Raw genomic sequence first — 18,107 nt, 5'->3', positions numbered from 1 at the left:
GAGACCAACACTAACCTGCTCATGCTTATACAGAAAAATAATCCCACAAACTATAGCAGAAGTTATTTCCACAACTGCCAACACCTTTCATCTATCCTCAAGGAACAACATTTTAGTCATTGTGCTTATCCACAGTGAAACGTATTTAACAATACTGCACTGCTTAAACGGAATCTATAACTCTAAATGAAACCTTATGAATGATAATAAAAATGAGTAGAAACTTAAGAATTTTCTCTGATGAATTTCAAGATGTTCTGTATCTCACATGTCCCCTTTAGATGCAGGAAAATAAAGACAATGAAATTTGCATCCCTCGGTGAGTCTGCGCTTCGAAGAGTTGGGAGGCCCTCAGCCAATGAGGGGTCCTTTGTAGCTCAAGAGTTTGTTGATTTTAGGACCCTTGAGTTTTGCTTCATGAATGGAAACAGTCTCTGTATGTGCTTTGTTATAGCTTANGGGATAGGTGGAGCAGTCAATTGGCCAGCCAATCACGACGTCTGTAGGCGGCGACCAGGAAGGAGAGACAGGAAGGGTTGCATCCAATGGTCCCACAACAGAGCCTGCACAAGGAGGAGGAGGGAAAAAAGAAAACATACACCGAAGGCCACCGGGCCGTAACAGTCTGTGCGTGGTGTCTGTCTGTTACCAAAATCTTTAATGAATTACTGGACAAATTTTATTGAAACTCTTAGAAAGAGTATGTTTATCTACAACTATTTAACTTTCAAGTCAATCCAATTCAAGATGGCCACCACCACCGGCAGACCTTGAAAAACAAACAACTAACAACTGACTTTAAAGCAACTGTGTTAAAATCATTTTCTACTAGCTGAGAGTTATTCACAACACATACTCTGAGTGTTAATATCTTGCAATATTGCATGAGATTGTGCAGTTATTTTTAAGGTTTGGCCAAAATGGCTACAACACCATGATTTCTTAATATGATGTAAATAAACACTAGCTATTGCTAGTGAACAAAAAATGTATTGTTCATTTGGTTTGAAAACATCAAATTTCTAAATCTAGTCTGACAGCAAGTTTGAGATTGTTGGCTCTCCTAACACTTATGTAAAGTTAACTTCTCATTTACAACTTAGAAACATTTGTAAACTCAAATCCATTCTTTCTTATAACAATAAGATGACAGTCATCACGTCATGTATGAGTTACAGGTTGGATTACTGTAACTCTCTTATTTTGACATCATAAAGTCTCTGTTGTCCTGTCTGCAGCTGGTTGAGCATCAAGTGCACTGATCATTAGAGGAAGAGCCACTGTTAACAGGCTTGTCTGGCTAAAATGGTAAGCTCGTACAACCACTCAGTCAACTACAACACCATTAGCACCAGGATTAGACTTGTGGATGAAGATGGAAAGATTGCTGAGAAAATCTTCCTTGATGGTGAAATTAGGATCTATGAATGACATTTGTGGTCATCTCCCTATGAGCATAGTGTGCCAGTAAACACCCATGTACATGGGCTACTTGTGATCCTCATTTGTTACATATTTTATGTCACCTACCTACCTCTGTGCTGTAACAGATCAGCTTAGCAACAAGCCAAAGGCTGAAAAGGTCTTAATACATCTTTTGATGAACTCATACACCTGGATTTACATTTAAAACATAGTTATAAATACCAATGTTTGTAAGAGCTAAACAAGACAAGAAACACAATGAACATAGAGCTTCTATATTTATTTGACAGCAAAAGAATGACAATGAAATTACATGGGGTTTATTAAACATGAAAATTAATGAAACTGTAGACATTTATTGCAGACAGTTGGCTGGTTTACATTTTTGCTATAGAGGAGATACAAGTGTTAGTAAGTGTAATTATTGGAGAATAGCTTGTTATGCTAATGCAAGTGTTTGCATTTCTCCTTTACACTTAACACCACAGAACTACTTCAGTCACTCTATAGAAAAAACAGGTAACTGCTACAACCAAAAAGAGAGAAATTATTTAAACAACTGTAACTCTATCAGTGCTTTATTCAAGAAGACTCCCTAATTTCCGATGGATAACTTGTGTCGATGAAAAAGCAGCTATTTAGCGTAGATAGCACTTTATGTCACTTCATGGTGACTCTAATGCAGTTTGTGCAGTCTTCTGGTATACATTCATAAATGTTTATTAGTAACTTATACTGAAACACACGTGTCAAAACAGTAAAAACTGCAGAAAAAGTAACTTTGAAGTTATATAATGTCATAGGAAACAATCAATAGCTTAATGTATATGTCATGTCTGTTTAGCTTAATGACAAAAAATAATTTAGCATATAAATGAAGCTTACCTATTTTTTTTTCTCTATAATGGAATTCTAAAATCTAAAATAAAAACAAATCAATTTACGCCATACAGCTGAAATGAAAAGTGTGTTGAAATCATGCAGTAGCCACAGTACTTGCAGTTATTTCATGCACAACCAAATGCAGTCTCAGGGCTGATCTTTTTTACTTCCAAAAGAGAGATTAGCTACTGATTCCAAACTTTTATTGTACACTGTTAGTTTTCCTGTGTTTTAAATAAGAAAAATATATTGAGGAGTTTAGTAGGAAAACATGGAATTTGAATTATTTTTTGTGTACTTAATGACAAAAATACATATTATACAAATGTACCACAGTACAGTTAGAGACAAAAGCACCGACTAGCTTAGTTGTAACTGAAGAGCTTCTTAAAAATTTGATATTCAACAGGTGAAAATAATGAACCCTGGCCTCTTTTGACAATTTGTTGTGATATTTATCATTGTCTTTCTGATGCTGTCCTTTTCCCACCTCTACCCAACACTGCTCCGTCACTCTGAAACCAAGTAATAGTTTCCTAAACCTGTCTGAATAGCCCAGCATCAGCTCAAAATAAAAATACTTCTGACTGAGTTTAGGAGATAATGACTATTTATCACTAACTCTATCACAGCAAAATCTTAAAAAACATTTATCCCTCCTGTGGCCTTTGGGTCAAATTGGCCCAAAGTTACAAGGGCTTCTCTACCTCTCTCTATCTTTATCTCTTTTGAGGGCTTCAGGAGGGTCAAATCTAGTCTGGGTGTACAATTTTAGATAATCCAAATGAATCAGTGAGGCTCTACAATCTACAGAACAAAACCTTTCCACATAAACCTTATTAGCTACAATGTTTTATCATGTCAATAAAAATAAATTCACGTTTTTAGTAAAATTCTTCAGTTACAAAGACAGTAAACTTAAACTAAGCCCTAAAAGTTACTCCCAAGGCAAGAAAACCCCACTAACATGCCACATTTAACTGTCAAACATTTTCTTCCTATCAGACTTGTCTTCAATGTTTTTACGCCAGTCTCCCACATCACGCAGCTGCTTGTCCTACAAAAACAGACAAATATGAAAATACTGAAAATATTTTATATGAAAAATATTCAAACATATAATGGAAATGGACCAAACTGTCACGCATCCTAAATTTTTAAAAACTCTTTCCAGGCATACAAAAACATTGTTGCAGTTTGTCTTTTTAGGGGCAATTTGAGAGTTTAGAGAAAATTTGTTTTTGGAAGACTGGGCATTTTGGATTTCATTAACCAGGCATGAGAGGCTTACCTCCTCTTTGACTTCCTTTTTGACCTGCTTCAGGTTGGCCCTCAAGTCCATGTTGACTGTGTGCTTGGAGCCCAGCAAAGCCTTCAGCATGGCATCAGCAGACATGCGCACCTTCTTCAGCCGGGGTCTCTTGAATTTTCCTCTAAGATCCACAATCTTGATATTTAGGTCCCTGACCTTTAGACAATTTTGGAACAGAATATACTTATTAATAGGTAGCAGTGTGATGTGGTATTTAGCAATAACCTCACAAACTTCAAAAAATGTTTGTGTTCAAATCTTAGCAGGGGCTTTGTGTATATTTGTATATTCTCTTTGTGCAGCATGAGTGAGTTTTCTCTGGGTTTTCTGGTTTCCTCCCACAGTCCAAAAGTATTCATCTACACTCTGCCTTATTTGGCTTGATTGAGAGGTCATCCAATCAGCATTCAGTGAACATCATATAAGGGCAATGACAGCTCCCATGCAGGGTACACCTTTCTTACTTCCTCCATGATTTTAAAGTTATTGAGGAGATTTCTGTTTATATATGTTTTCTGTGACATTTTGTTCATATAATGTAGGTTTTAAGGTCTTTCTGTTGTGGTTCCCATTTTGTAACTTTTCACTGGGATTAGTACTGATATGGTGTGCTAGTTTTTATCCCTCTGGGGTCTAGGGTGAAACTGGACTTTTTTGGACTATTTTAAATGTCCTTCATATTTCACCCTAAAAGTGGTTTAACCTGTCATGTTTGGAGTCATTTTTTTTCAACACAACCTCCCAAGAGTGAATTTCAAGATATTTTTTACTTTTGACCTACTGTATTAACACAACAGACCTAAAATCACACAAAAATCATAAAATCTGAGTGGGAAATTCTTAGTTTTTTTTACTATAAAAACCACAAACGTACTTAATGAAATGTTTTTACAACTTAGAATGCAAATATAATCAGTAAGATTGTTTTTTCATTGGGTTGGGGGTGAGATGGGGGAGTTTTCTCCCGGAAACTTTTTTGGCTCTTCTCGCTCTAACGTGCTGCAAATATGACGATGATTTTCAAAAAAAAAATATGTGTTGTGAATTATTTATCATAACTCTGGTTTTCCTTGGTCTTTCCTTGGAAAGCTTGCAACAGAACTATTCCCCCTCCAGGTGGAGTTATTGCTCCATCTCTCTCTCTTTCTCCTGCATTTCTTCTCTGCTCTCCCCAGGTATACTAGTTTAGCAATCAAGAGACTTCACTTCTGCATCCAAGTTTGTTGTACTCACCCATTGTACATATTCTTCTGTGCAGTTTGATATATCGGACTCCTGAGTACTTCCCTGGATTTACTGGTCTCTGGAACTCCTTCAGTCTTTTGATTTCGACATCCTTTGGTAACATTCTGGTCTGCTGACTCTCAGAACACTATCTGAAAATGAGGCTTACCTTAACCACTCTCTGTTCAGGATTCAGATTTTAGAGTCCAATACTGAGCTTTGACTGTATCATTCTGTCAAATTTAGTGAAGCATTAGAGTCTCCAGATCCCAGCTCCATTTAGTTTTTTATCTTCCAGCAAATTATAATGATTGAACAAGACATTATGCTTTGCTCTCTGCTGGAACACCAACAAAGCACTCATCAAACGTTAATTCCTCTCTGTGGAGTGCTCCAAGGATTGGAAGCAAAACTCATACAACCATGCACATCATGGAGCCCACATGTAACCCAGAAGTACACCACCAAACTTAGTACGTCTGTGATAACCATCCTCCTAACCATGGTCATTTTGATAGAGTTAGACCAATGTGGTGGTTTAGTTTTACAATTCTCCTTGCAGTTTAACCATTCACCTTTATCCTTCCCCAATGATTTTACCAATATTTCCTGTCTAGTTAGTTGATTGAAAGGATTGGTTGGAAACAGCTTAGTCCACTCCATTGTGAAACTACTAATTATACCCAATGTGTCAGTGATTTCCAGAAGGTTTTTGACCACCCCTAAAGAAAAATGAGGCTAAATAACTAATGGGTTTAAAACAAAGTAATCAACCAGTAGTAGACTAAACCATCCACCTCTTCATCCTGGCAATGGAAACCAGATGGAACAACCATGCACTAAAAGATATGTTCCTGAAAACTCAGTGATTTACTAAAACATCCATTAGCTACTCATGATGACCCTGCTAACCTTGATTAAATGCTTTCTCTGGCCATTCACATTGATATTTGCCTCTGGAACAGAAACAGATCAAAAAACTGCAAGAGCCACAATCCTCATCACTTCATATCGACTTCCTCATTCACCACATCTTCTGTTAACACTGCTGCCAAAGAAAGCAAGACAGAACCTATTCAACTGGATTGTCCTAGACTACCTCTAGAAGAATGAGAGAGATGGTTCTGTGAAAAGGTTTGTGCTTGCCCCAGACATTTGATTGGTGTTTATCCCCTGAGCCCAAAGGAAAATGTTCACCTGTAAATCAGGGGATGATGATGGGTGGTTCACATCATGATCAACCTCCTCATTTCAGTCTTTCTCTCCTTGTGTTTTTCTAATTAAACTACCTCTCTTTCCATTTTAGTAGATTTCAGTGCTGAGAAGAGCTTTGTTGATACTGATTTGGCCAAGGGACTGCAGCCCCTTACCACTCCAGCCTTTGTCATTTCATTAAATGGACCACAGATTACCTTCACCTTGTGGTCTCAGGAAACCATTGTGAGTACATTCAGTTATTTGCTTTCTCATCTCCTAGTACCACATCATATTAAGTTTTACTTTGTTAAAACGCCATAACTCCCAAATTGGCTAGTCAGAAAGGAGAATCATTAATTTAAGTTTATATTACTTATTAAAGAGTCTCCATCAGTAATAGCTACTCCCAGCAACCCTGTCACTACTAAAAAAATATCAACTTGATCTGTCCTCTGTTCCCCAAAGAGTATTATGATCTTTTTCTGATATTTAGTGAAAAAAGAGCTCTCTTGCTTTCACCACAATGTCCTTATGGTTGTGCTAATGATCTGTTGCCAGGGGCACCCTTACCTTCCAGTCAATTGTTTCTTCAAGCTCAAAAAGAGTTCCATGAAAGCTTGCATTTGTGACTCACTACCAGCAGATATGATTTGGCCCTCTTCTTCTTTTTTGGTTGAAAAGAAAGACAAGTCTCTAAGACTTTAAATTGATGATTAAACTAGATAACTGTGAAAAAACAAATACCCTCTGTCCCTCATCCCTAAAGTTTTCTTCAAATTGGATCTGCACAATGCCTACCATTTCATCTGTATAAAGGAGGGTGATGAATGGAAAACAGGCTTTGACACACTATTAGGTCATTTTGAACACCTTTTAATGCTTTTTGGACTAATGCCCCTGTAGTATTCCAAGCCTTTGTATACAGTGTCCTGAAGGTGTTTTTTTCAACACTGTAATCTTTTTTTGGATGACATACAGTACTCATCTACTCGGAGAATCAGAAAAAGCACAAATTGCATGTCTGTAAAGATTGTTGCAAAACAGACTTTAAATGAAAGCTGAAAAATGTTTCATAGTAATTCTATTTACCTTTCGGGTTATATATTCAAGAATTGGCAGGTGAAGACAGATGCAGAAAAGTTCCGCAAGCAACTACAGCACTTTTTGGGGTTTGCCTACTTCTCCAGATGCTTCATTCAAAACTTCCTTCAGGTAGCTGCATCAATCACTGAACTCTCGTCTACAGTCTGTACCTTCATCTGGACCTCAGAAGCTGAGGAAGCCTTCCAGAAACTCAGTTTATTCCAAAATGTTTTTTAAAAACAAAGCAACTGGACTTTTATTCATAGCTGAAGATGTTTCACTTCCCATCAAGTAAGCTTTCTTCAGATTTACCATGTCCTGGATGACTGAAAAACTACAGTAGCTCAAAGAGATATTCATTGCAGCACCAGTCCTGTTGCACCCTGACCCCAACAAGCAGTTCATTGTGGAGGTTGACGCTTCCAACTCCGGGATGGGTGCTGTCTTCTCTCAATGTACAAAACTTGAAGCTAAATTGCATCCATGTGCCTTTTTATTCTTGATGAGTCTCTCCTGTGGAATGCAACTATGGTGTTGGTAACCAGAAACCTTTAGCAATCAAACTAGGCCTAGAAGAATGGAGACATTGGCTTGAAGGAGCTGAACAGTCCTTCAGTTTTGAAGGATCACAAGAACCTCGCCTACTTACAATCCGCTAAAAGACTGAATGTTTGACAAGCTTAGTGATCTTTGTTTTTTGGAAGGTTTTATCATGTCATTACTTACAAACCAAAACCCCATAATGTTAAACCTGATGCCTTGTCACGATAAATTGCCTCACACTTTGAGGTGGACCAACCTGAGACCATCATTCCCACATCTTGCTTTTTGGGTGTTCTGAGTTATACATAACCCTGCAAAAAGCATGTTTCTCAAAAAAAAAAAGAAAAAAAAAACTGCAAGAAGGTGAAGCTGTGGAGTTTTCTCTAGCTTTACTGAGATTCATGGGGAAGTTTAAACAAACACCTATTTTACTAAATACTGGTGTGTTACTACAAAATCAAGTAATTTATACTGCTCTTTGTTGTTGTGAATTAAAACAGCTTGTACACCAACAACCAACAGCCTAACCTCATGTTGCTTGAGGTCAGGGCAGAAGCTATTAGGTGGAAACATGAAAGTTTGTCAAGTGGTGTGAGAGCCGAAGCTAACTGTATTCCTTCAACATTTTATTATCAGAGCAGTGTGTATGAAGATGTCCAGGGAAATGTTAATTCAGCCAAGACTTCTGAAATAAGCCAGTTAAAAGAAATGTTAAAATACCAGCAAAGCAACTTAATCAGCTTGCTGAAACATTCACTTGTCTCACCCTCCATTTTGCTAAAGAAAATGATTAGGCATGTTCTTTAAGATGAAACTGATGTAATCTTACAACTAGTGTGTTATTGCACTCTGGTAGCCTGCCCTGTCAGAAAACTAGTGCCCACAGGACTGCAGAGCATCAGTTCAGGTGGGGCATGTTTTGACTTGGGGACTAAAGTCACTCAGGTTTCTGTTACAGTTTTATAGCAATATAACTTGTTTGGTATTTTTGCACTCCAGCAGGCTGATTAAGTTAATGAAGTTGCTATGTTTTTGAAACAGAAACAGCAGCCCATTTATGAAAAGAAGAGACACCTCTCCAAGCCTCTGGTGCTCCTTCACCTGCAAAATTGCCTGTTGAGAAATATGGAGTGTTGCACTAATGAGTATTTCATCCTGATGAGGCTGTGTAGCAGTTATTGTCACCTACTATAGTGGCGAAGGATGTTATGACAGCTGTGTGCATCCGGATCATGACCATTAAGGCACAAAAATACACTGGAATTATTGTGCTCTAAATGTCACTGGCTTAGAATGTCCTCTGATTTAGCACACTGATGTCAGGCTAGAGAGAGGTTAAAAATTTATACAAATTACAGAAAGAGAAACAATGACCTATTTGTGAAAATGAAAAGCCCTTTCTACCACTGTTTGATCCACTGCCTAGTGGTCGTGTTGCAGACCACTCCAACACAAATCCAACCAGCTGATGTTTTTGCACCTATGGCTTTGGTTCCCACTGTGCCTAGCCCTAATTCTAACCCTAACACATTTAGACAGGTACAGAATATGAGTGCATGTGTGAGAAACAAATTAACCTTAAGCCATGCAATAACATTGCTTTTCAGACAGATATTATTGTCAAAAAGATTGCCTTTCTCGTGAAGGCCTTGAACATTTACCATGTGCAAAGAACACTAAGCAAGACCGATGGTATCAAGAGCAGAACTGTCCATGAGTGAGTGTGCTCACACATGGTGGCCAAGGTGGTTTGGCCTTAGCTACACAGGACAGACTGAAAGGGGGCTCTGAAGAAGTAAAAACAAATGCAGACTATGTAGATGTGCCCAATAGGGTAAAGGGGGTCATCGGAGTACCAGAAGACCAAAAGGTGTTTTCTGCCATTTCGCTGGTATGGATGCTAAAACTAGTTCAAGGCAAAGGTGACACATTAATTACCTCACACTGCAGAAACTTCTCATACTTCACTGTTTGTTTTAATCTGTTGAACAATATTCACTTTTTGAAGTTCATTAGCAGATTTTTAGACTGCTGGAAATACTCTCTATAATCAGCTTGTCAGCATTCCAGTATCTGTTTATTTAATGTTTTATTTACCTTATACCACTGATTCGCAACCGGTCTAGCTTTAGGACCCATCATCACTCTCAAAACATTTTACAGCTTTTCAAATTTATTAAATGAAAAAACAGTACACTTAGAACCTGAGATAGTAGAATAGATGATCACAGTATACCAACACAAAAGAACCCACAAGTGTAATGATAAACCAAAATGACCAACAAGTGGTAATGCTAGACAGGGAAATATTCCCTTTTATGCTCAATTAGCTGCATTTTAATTAAAATGAAAACTCTGCACTTTAGTAACTTCTGTCTTTTTTAACACACTCAACAGTGTTTTCATGTACGAACATGAAATGAAAAAGTTCAACCACTGAGAACAAGTTTCAAAAAGTACCCACCCACGGAATATATAACAAACAATATCTTATTTAACTTATTCATTTACTTATTCATTAATTAATGATAAGACTGATAGCGCAATCAGAATGTTTATTTATTTATTTTTTATTTTTTTAAACATTTTTTTTCCAAGGCAAAGGCTTGTGACCGACTGAAAATAGGTCAGTGACCCACTAGTTGAAAATCTCTGCCCTATACTTCTGCTTTTTTTAATACAACCTTCTGGCATAAAGAACTATGCTTTTGTTTTACAATATATATTGTTTTACAATATATATTGTTTTACAATATATTTAAAACAATAATTATTATTAAGGCAAACCAGCCACGAGGAAGCACAAGGCAGTGCATCTCTTGTTCCGGTTCCAGGTAAATGGTAAGGATTGTGTCAGGAAGGGCAGCTAGTGTAAAACACTTTTGCCAAAATAAACATAGGAATTCATCCAAGCAACACCATACCGGATCAGTCGAGGGTTACCAATGACCACCACAGGCGCTGTAGATATATTATGTGTGCAAGAGATCAAGTGGAAGGGCAGCAAGGCTTGCAGCATTGGAACACGGTTTAAGCTGTTTTACCATGGTGTGAATAGGAAGAGAAATGGAGTAGGAGTGGTCCTAAAGGAGGAGTTAACAAGGAATGTAGTCAAGGTGAAAAGAGTGTCAGATAAGGTGATGTGTCTGAAAGTAGAAGTAGAAGGTCTGATGTTCAGTGTTGTCAGTGGTTATGCTCCACAAATTGGATGTGATGTAGAAGAGAAAAAATAATTTCTGGAAGGATCTTGATAAAGTGATAGAGAGTATTCCCAGAGAGGAGAGAGGGGTGATCAGAGCAGATCTGAATGGAGATGTTGGTGAAGGAAACAAAGAAGACAAGGAAGTGATGGGCAGGTTTGGTGTCAAGGAAAGAAAACAGGAAGGACAGATGGTGGTGATGTTTTCCAAGAGGATGGAAATAGCTGTAGTTAATACCTATTTCTAAAAGAGGGTACAACACAGGGTGGCATATAAGAGTGGAGGCAGGAGTACAAAGGTAGACAAGATTCTGTGTAAAAGAGATAATCTGAGGGAGATTGTGGAATGTAAGGTTGTGGAAGGAGAGAGTGTGGCCAGACATCATTGGACGTTGGTGTGTAGGATGACTGTTGTGGTGAAGAAAAGGAAAAGCATAAAGCCAGAGAAGAGGACCAAATGGTGGACTCTGGGGAAGAAAGAATGTTGGGAGGAGTTCAGAAAGGAGCTGTTAAAGGCTCTGGGTAGTAAGAAAGAGCTTCCAGATACTGGGCTACTACAGCCACAGTGATTAGAGAGACAGGTAGGAAGGTACTTATTATGTCATCTGGACAGAGAAAAATGATGAAAAAACCTGGTGGTGGAATAGTGCAATGCAGGAAGTTAGCCAGAGGAAGAGGTTAGCCAGAAAGAAATGGGACAGCGAGAGGACTGAAGAGAGCAGACAGGACTATAGGGAGGTGCAAAGAAGGAGGTAGCAAAGGCAAAACAAAAGGATTATGATGAGTTGTACAAGAGGCTGGACACTATATTGGGAGAGAAGGACTTCGATTGTCTGGCAAGACAGAGGGATCAGGCTGGAAGGAATGTGAAGCAGGATAGGCTGGTTAAAGATAGAAATGGTAATGTTCTAACAAAAAAGGGAAGGCAGTTGGACCTGATGACATTCCAGTGGAAATATGAAAATGTTTAGGAGAGATGGCAGTGAGATTTTTGACTCGATTATTCAAAAGCATTTTTGAGAGTGAGAAAATACCTGAGGAATGGAGAAGTGTGCTTGTGCCAGTTTTTAAGAACAATAGTGATGTACAGAGTTGTAGCAACTGCAGGGGAATTAAGTTGTTCAATCACACAATGAAGATCTGGAAGAGAGTTGTGGAAGCCAAACTTAGACAAGAGATGACTGTGAGCAGCAGTATGGTTTTATGCCATGAAAGAGCACAGCAGATGCCAACTTTGCTTTGAGGATGCTGATGGAAAAGTACAGAGAGGGTCAGAAAGAACTTCATTGTGTTTTTGTAGATTTAGAAATAGCATATGATATAGTGCCAAGGGAGGAGCTGTAGTGTTGTTCAAGGAAATCTGGAGTGGCAGAGAAGTATGTTAGACTGATACAGGACATGTATGAGGACAGCAGGACAGTGGTGAGGTCCACTGTAGGAGTGACAGATTCAATGTGGAGGTGGGAGTGCATCAAGGATCGGCTCTGAGCCCCTTCTTGTTTGCTCTGGTGATGGACAGACTAACAGATGAGGTCAGGCAGGAATACCTGAGGACTATGATGTTTGCAGATGACAATGCGATCTGTGGTGAGAATAAGGAACAGGAGGAAGAGAACTTGGAGAGGTGGCGGTATCGACTTGAAAGTCAGTCATAGCAAGACAGAGTAGTGTGTGAATGAGAGGGAGGCAGGTGGAACAGCAAAGCTACAAGGAATAGAGGTCACAAAGGTTCAGGACTTTAAGTACTTAAATAAGTACTTAGAGTCGACTGTCCAGGAAAACAGGGAGTGTGGTAAAGAGGTGAAGAAGAGAGTCCATAAGGATGGAGTGGATGGTGAAAATTTTCAGGAGTGATTTGTGACAAAAGGGTGCCAGCAAAATTTAAAGGAAAGGTTTAGAGACAGTAAAACAAAAGCAGCTGTGTTGTATGGTTTGGAGACAGTGTGACTGACAAAAAGAGAGGAGACAGAACTGGAAGTGGCAGAGCTGAAGATGTTGAGGTTCTCCTTGAGAATGACAAGGATGGAGGCTTAGGAATAAGGTCATCGGAGATACAGCGCAGGTTGAACAACTGGGAGATAAAGTTAGAGATGCCAGACTGAGATGGTTTGGATGTGAAGAGGAGGGACAGTGGGAGTATTGGTTGAAGGATGTTAGAGATGCAGCTGCCAGGAAAAAGACGAAGAAGAAGAAGGCCAAAGAAGAGATATATGGATGCAGTTAGAGAGGACATGGTGGTAGTTGGAGTGAGGACAGAGGATGCAGAAGACAGAGTTTGATGACTTGGATGACTTCAGAAGACTTAGTTCAGCAATTCTCAAAGTCTCGAGTCTAGACTGAATGACAAGTCAATCCAGACCCAGACTGTGTTATACTGCATTACATTCCATATAGGTAGTGTCTTACTGGGTTAAGACTAGTTGGTCACTCAGACTTATGAGAAAATAGGCAAAGTTTCAGTTGAAGTGTCAGTGTTTGCGATCTGCGAGCTGTTTGGCCACATTTTGTGCAGCCAGTTTTTAAGAATCATGGTCTATTTTTTTAGTGTGGCTTGCAAAACAGTGTTCTAGCTAAACTAGTAGAGTAGAGTAAATATGGTAATCCATTTTATTTATTTATTGTTTAATAAAACTACAGTTCACATTACTGGTATTATTTAGCTATTGACAAAATCCTGAGAGAACACTGACATGAAAAAAGTTCCTTACCTCATCTAGCACCAAGTTTAATTTAAACTCTGTGCAGTATCTTTCCTCTTCACTGATGTTAATTTGCTGATGAAGTTTCTTGCAAAGTTCCTAGAAAAAAAAACTGGTGTTTTTTTACTATTTTATTCAGATATTTTTGAATTCCTGCACAAAATAAACACAATAATATTTACCAATAGTTCTTCTCTGGAGTATGGTATATCCATGGGAGGACATTTCTCTGCCAGGAACTTCTCTCGCTCTGTAGTCTTTGTCTGAGCTTCAGCCTCCAGCAAATTATTTGCCACCACCAGCATGCAGCTCTAAAAAAAATTACAAGTAATTATTTAAAGTAATTATTTAAACAATAAACCAAAGGTGTAAAAGAACAAGGGGGGGGGGGGAACCTCTAAATGAACAGGTCACACTTAAAGTCAGTATGTAATTAATCTTAATGTACATCATAATTAAATACAAAAATAGTCAAAAACATGTCATTCACAAAAAACAAGCTTTTATAGAGTCCTAATGAATTAATTAATGAATCAGAGTAAGAAATACGTTTTAGCAATATGTGTAAGTGTGCACATGTAAATAAACATCTTGTCAGAGCAAGTGTGTGTACTCTCACACTTACACAGTATCAGTCTCCAAATAAAGTGATCAATTACAGATGTACTTCCTGATAAGTTAAGGTAATTTTGTGTGATTCACAAAAGTGACCCTGATTATTATATTTGTGAAATTACTAAAAGAGAAAGACAAAAATGCAGTCGTAAAACAACAGTTCCATAGTCATTTACCCCATTTTGCAATATTCAGGAACTCACAAAGTTGCATGTATAAGTGTGAGATAAGTAGCCTTAAACAACTTTTGCGTTGATGGTGTTGAAATATGTTAACAGTCTATTTTCAAAATACAATGTATTTGAATATATCTCTATCTATTTGTCTATCTATATATAGATATATATTTATAGAAATATATACCTATATAGACATAGACATACATACAGATATAGAAACAGCAGGGCTGGGTTGGCTTAGACCCCCGTCACCACCTCAGTCCATTCAGAAGTCACACCAAGGCGGCCAGAAGGTGTCTCAACAGAGGAAAGACATAGTGTATACGTTTTTTTCAATGAGCTCTAGTTGTCTCACAGCTTCATAGTTTCTTGTTACCTCCTCATCCTCTGTATGCTTCCTGCTAAAGTTCTGCAGGAACTTTGTGAGTATTTGTTGCAAAATCAACTGGCTTCAGTTCAATTGGCTGATCCCTGATGTAAACATTGCGGCTGTGGGGAGTTGTAAACAGTTCACTCCAAAAAAAAAATAAAATTGTGTGATGGCGAACAAAAACACTAAAACTCTACATAATCCACATGGTGGCTGAAAATCCAGGCTTGATTACTTCAAGAAGAAGTAAGACAAAAAAAAAGGAAAAAGTAGAAAGAGAAAAAAAAAGTTTAGGAGCCTCTGTTTCAGGCTGCACGTGAGCTGGGGTCATGTGCAAAAACAAAAAGTATTCAAGCTTTTTCTTCATAGTCTTGTGTCTTAAGATTTTGCTTCAACATTTCTACATAATGTTCTTTCCTCCTGATGCCATCTGTCGTGTGAAGTGCACCAGCACCATCCAAAACAAAAGAGTTAATAAAGTAGCTACATATGTTTGTTGTCAGTAGCTGAAAAGAAAGGAAGAAGTTAACTATCTTGTTGACATAGTAGCAGGTAATGTTTCTACATGCTTTGGTCCACAGTCAAGCTGAGAGATGGTTTGTTACCAAAGAAAAACCTATTGGCCAAAAGTTGCATCCATAATTAATGCAATTCATCATATGTTGTAAGAATAAGGTGGGTATTGAAATAAAGTTATCACTTTGTGCCAGATCAAACATACAGTGAAAATAAATTCTTATTAGATAGTAAATTCTTACCTTAAGGGTGTGCTTACGCCTTGCAGACAATCTTTTCCTGCAAAAAAAAAAAAAAAAGATTTCTGTGTTTTGTCGACATTAACAAATACGTAATAAAGCATAAATAGTCTTCACTTTAGAAGGGTTCACAAAAACAATTAACTAGAAGCAAATGTCTTAATTATTAATGCCCTGCAGGATAAGTAAATAGTCAATTCAAACATTCTCTAACCATTAATACATGTCTAACACATGGTGTGAAAGTACATTTATATGGCCATTTACATACATACACACAGTACATAGAATAGTTAATTCATGAGCTATAAAGCATGAATAAACTTCAAATATGTGGGTTTTGGAAGTACTTAGTCTTAATAGATAAATCATTAATAAATGTCTTAAAATGTATTAATTTATAGCAAATTATGTATTATTCATCCTTAATTATTGCTTTTTTCAATGTTAATTAATCATTTATTACTGATTAAATAAGGCTAAATGAGGTGTAGCTATTATAAAGTGCTACCAAATTTATATAATTAAGTAATGGTTTCCTTTATCCTTTTTAGCATTTACAATTAGGTATAAAGTTTAGTACTTTAAGAGATGATCTAGTAATCTTTAAAGTGATGTTTTGTCTAATAGTTATCAATAGTTAGTACCTTACCAGCCGTGACTATAGTCATAGAGAAAAAGGCAAAGTCTTCATCTAGGCTAGTGTTAATGGCAAGGCAAACAAGTGCCTATTTTTAAAAACTGTTTTTCAGGCTTATAAAACTACTTTTTTTCAAAAACAACATGGCAGTGGGAAAGAACACTACATTAGGTAATATTAAATCTCTATACTTTTACATGACCTTGTGTGTTTAATTTTTTTGCTGTTTTCTGAACAGTATAATGTTTGTGTTCCTATGAGAAAGTGTGCTGAGTGTAGATAGACCATTATGTCGAGGCTGTGAAAGTATGACTCCACTGGGAGTTCAGTAATCATTTGTACTGACTAAACTAATCAGGTATTATTTTGACATCATTCCCAACATTTCAATAGTAAATTTCAATATTACAAGTTTAATTTCCAAACTGGAAAACAATAAAAATTCTTACTGGTTGTTTTTTTCTTCTGAGTGACCCATAATCTCTGTTGAACAACGCTAACAAAATGCTAAAAAAATTCATTGCAGATTTTAGCACATTTCCATAAGTAAATGACAGCATGTTATTTTCTGACATGTTTATTAAAGTTCACTATTTAGTGCAACATTTAAAAAGGCAAAACAAATAAAGCCAAATAGTCCTCAACATTATTTGCTTTCAATCTGACTTTACGCATCATAGTGGTCACATTGGTTTTCATACCATGTAGTCATGTCTGGAAATTTACCTTTCTAGGTTGAGCTAAAACAAGGCAAAATTAAGATTTAAAACAAGAAAACTAAAAATATTTTTTTTCTTTTAATATCACTACACAGATAACCACCTCCCATTCACACGTCTTCTAAGAACAGAAATGACAACTTTAAGAAACACTGAATTAGAAAAATATCTAGCTCATATAAATGATGGTTTCCACAGCTTGTCTTAAGAAGTTGGACTACATGATATAAAGTGTAAACCCCTTTTGAGTCCCTTTAGAGGGCAGGCCACACTCTACCAGCAGGACTCAGTTTGAGAGTCACACATTTAATACGTCTGTCAGACTTGCTGTTTGATACAGAACAATAGCAAAATAACTTTTTACTTACTCAGAGGCCATGTTGCCTGTAGGATCCTGATGTTATCTGTATGAAATGCAAAACAAAACTAAAATTAGACTTTCTCTGTATAACTTTTGTTTAGTATTTATTACTGCTGTTAACAATATAAAGTTTTACAATGAGACATTAGCTAAGTCTCAACAGTTTAGGGCTCTACTTTCCATGAAGTCCACAACTGAATATGTTAGTAAGCCATTCATAAATGGCTAATAACTCACATGCCCTGCAGCCATTTTGCACAAGTTCAATCCTATCTAGAACTTGGTAAGTAGATATGTAGAAGTGTTGTGCACAAATCACATTCAAATAGCACATTCATAAGTGGCAGTGTTTTGTGAACTTTTACAAGTCTGTTTTTGAAAGGGTATTTTTTAAACATAAGAATCCATAAAGAATTAAAAATAATACTATTAATAATAACCTAAAGTATCTTAACATGTTCAAAAGGAGCAGAAGCCTTTTAATATTCTACCCTTTCTTTACTATTTAGTAGTCAAAATTATAAGTTGACTTTCTTTTTTCCCCCAAATTATAATTTAGCCCATTGTTTAAAATGGTGTTATTGTTACATATATTAATATGTACACATACACATACACAAGCATACACTTTTACATTCACATACCGTACATAAAAACACACATGCATAACAGAATAGACTCCACACGTACACATGTATTACACATACTACAAAGAAATACCCATATATATATATATATATATATATATATATATATATCTTTGTTTCATCCTCTGAGCTCGGGTCCTCTACCAGAGGCCTGGGAGCTTGAGGGTTCTGCGCAGTATCTTGGCTGTGCCTAGAACTGCACATTTCTGGACTGAGATGTCTGATGTTGTTCCTGGGATCTGTTGTAGCCACTGCTC

General features: G+C 37.2%; 1 protein-coding gene across 2 annotated transcripts in view; it reads right to left on the bottom strand.

Annotated features, from left to right (window-relative positions):
* Window positions 1-1,684: 1,684 nt before the first annotated feature.
* The window catches only part of LOC108248120 (troponin I, fast skeletal muscle-like), a 23,754-nt gene continuing 7,331 nt past the window's right edge, over window positions 1,685-18,107 (bottom strand). For both annotated transcript variants that reach the window (XM_017436649.3, XM_017436650.3), the window contains 6 exons: window positions 17,211-17,246; window positions 15,487-15,523; window positions 13,747-13,875; window positions 13,574-13,663; window positions 3,599-3,775; window positions 1,685-3,364 (listed from right to left, as the gene is read on the bottom strand). In XM_017436649.3, the coding sequence (XP_017292138.1) occupies window positions 3,284-3,364; window positions 3,599-3,775; window positions 13,574-13,663; window positions 13,747-13,875; window positions 15,487-15,523; window positions 17,211-17,221 (525 nt within the window). In that variant the 5' untranslated portion in view covers window positions 17,222-17,246 and the 3' untranslated portion in view covers window positions 1,685-3,283. The remainder of the gene's footprint in view (window positions 3,365-3,598; window positions 3,776-13,573; window positions 13,664-13,746; window positions 13,876-15,486; window positions 15,524-17,210; window positions 17,247-18,107) is intronic.

The sequence above is a fragment of the Kryptolebias marmoratus genome, linkage group LG11 (assembly GCF_001649575.2).
Source record: "Kryptolebias marmoratus isolate JLee-2015 linkage group LG11, ASM164957v2, whole genome shotgun sequence".
NCBI lineage: Eukaryota > Metazoa > Chordata > Actinopteri > Cyprinodontiformes > Rivulidae > Kryptolebias > Kryptolebias marmoratus.
The sequence above is the reverse complement of the archived record's forward strand: the minus strand, read 5'-3'. Positions and strand labels throughout refer to the sequence as shown.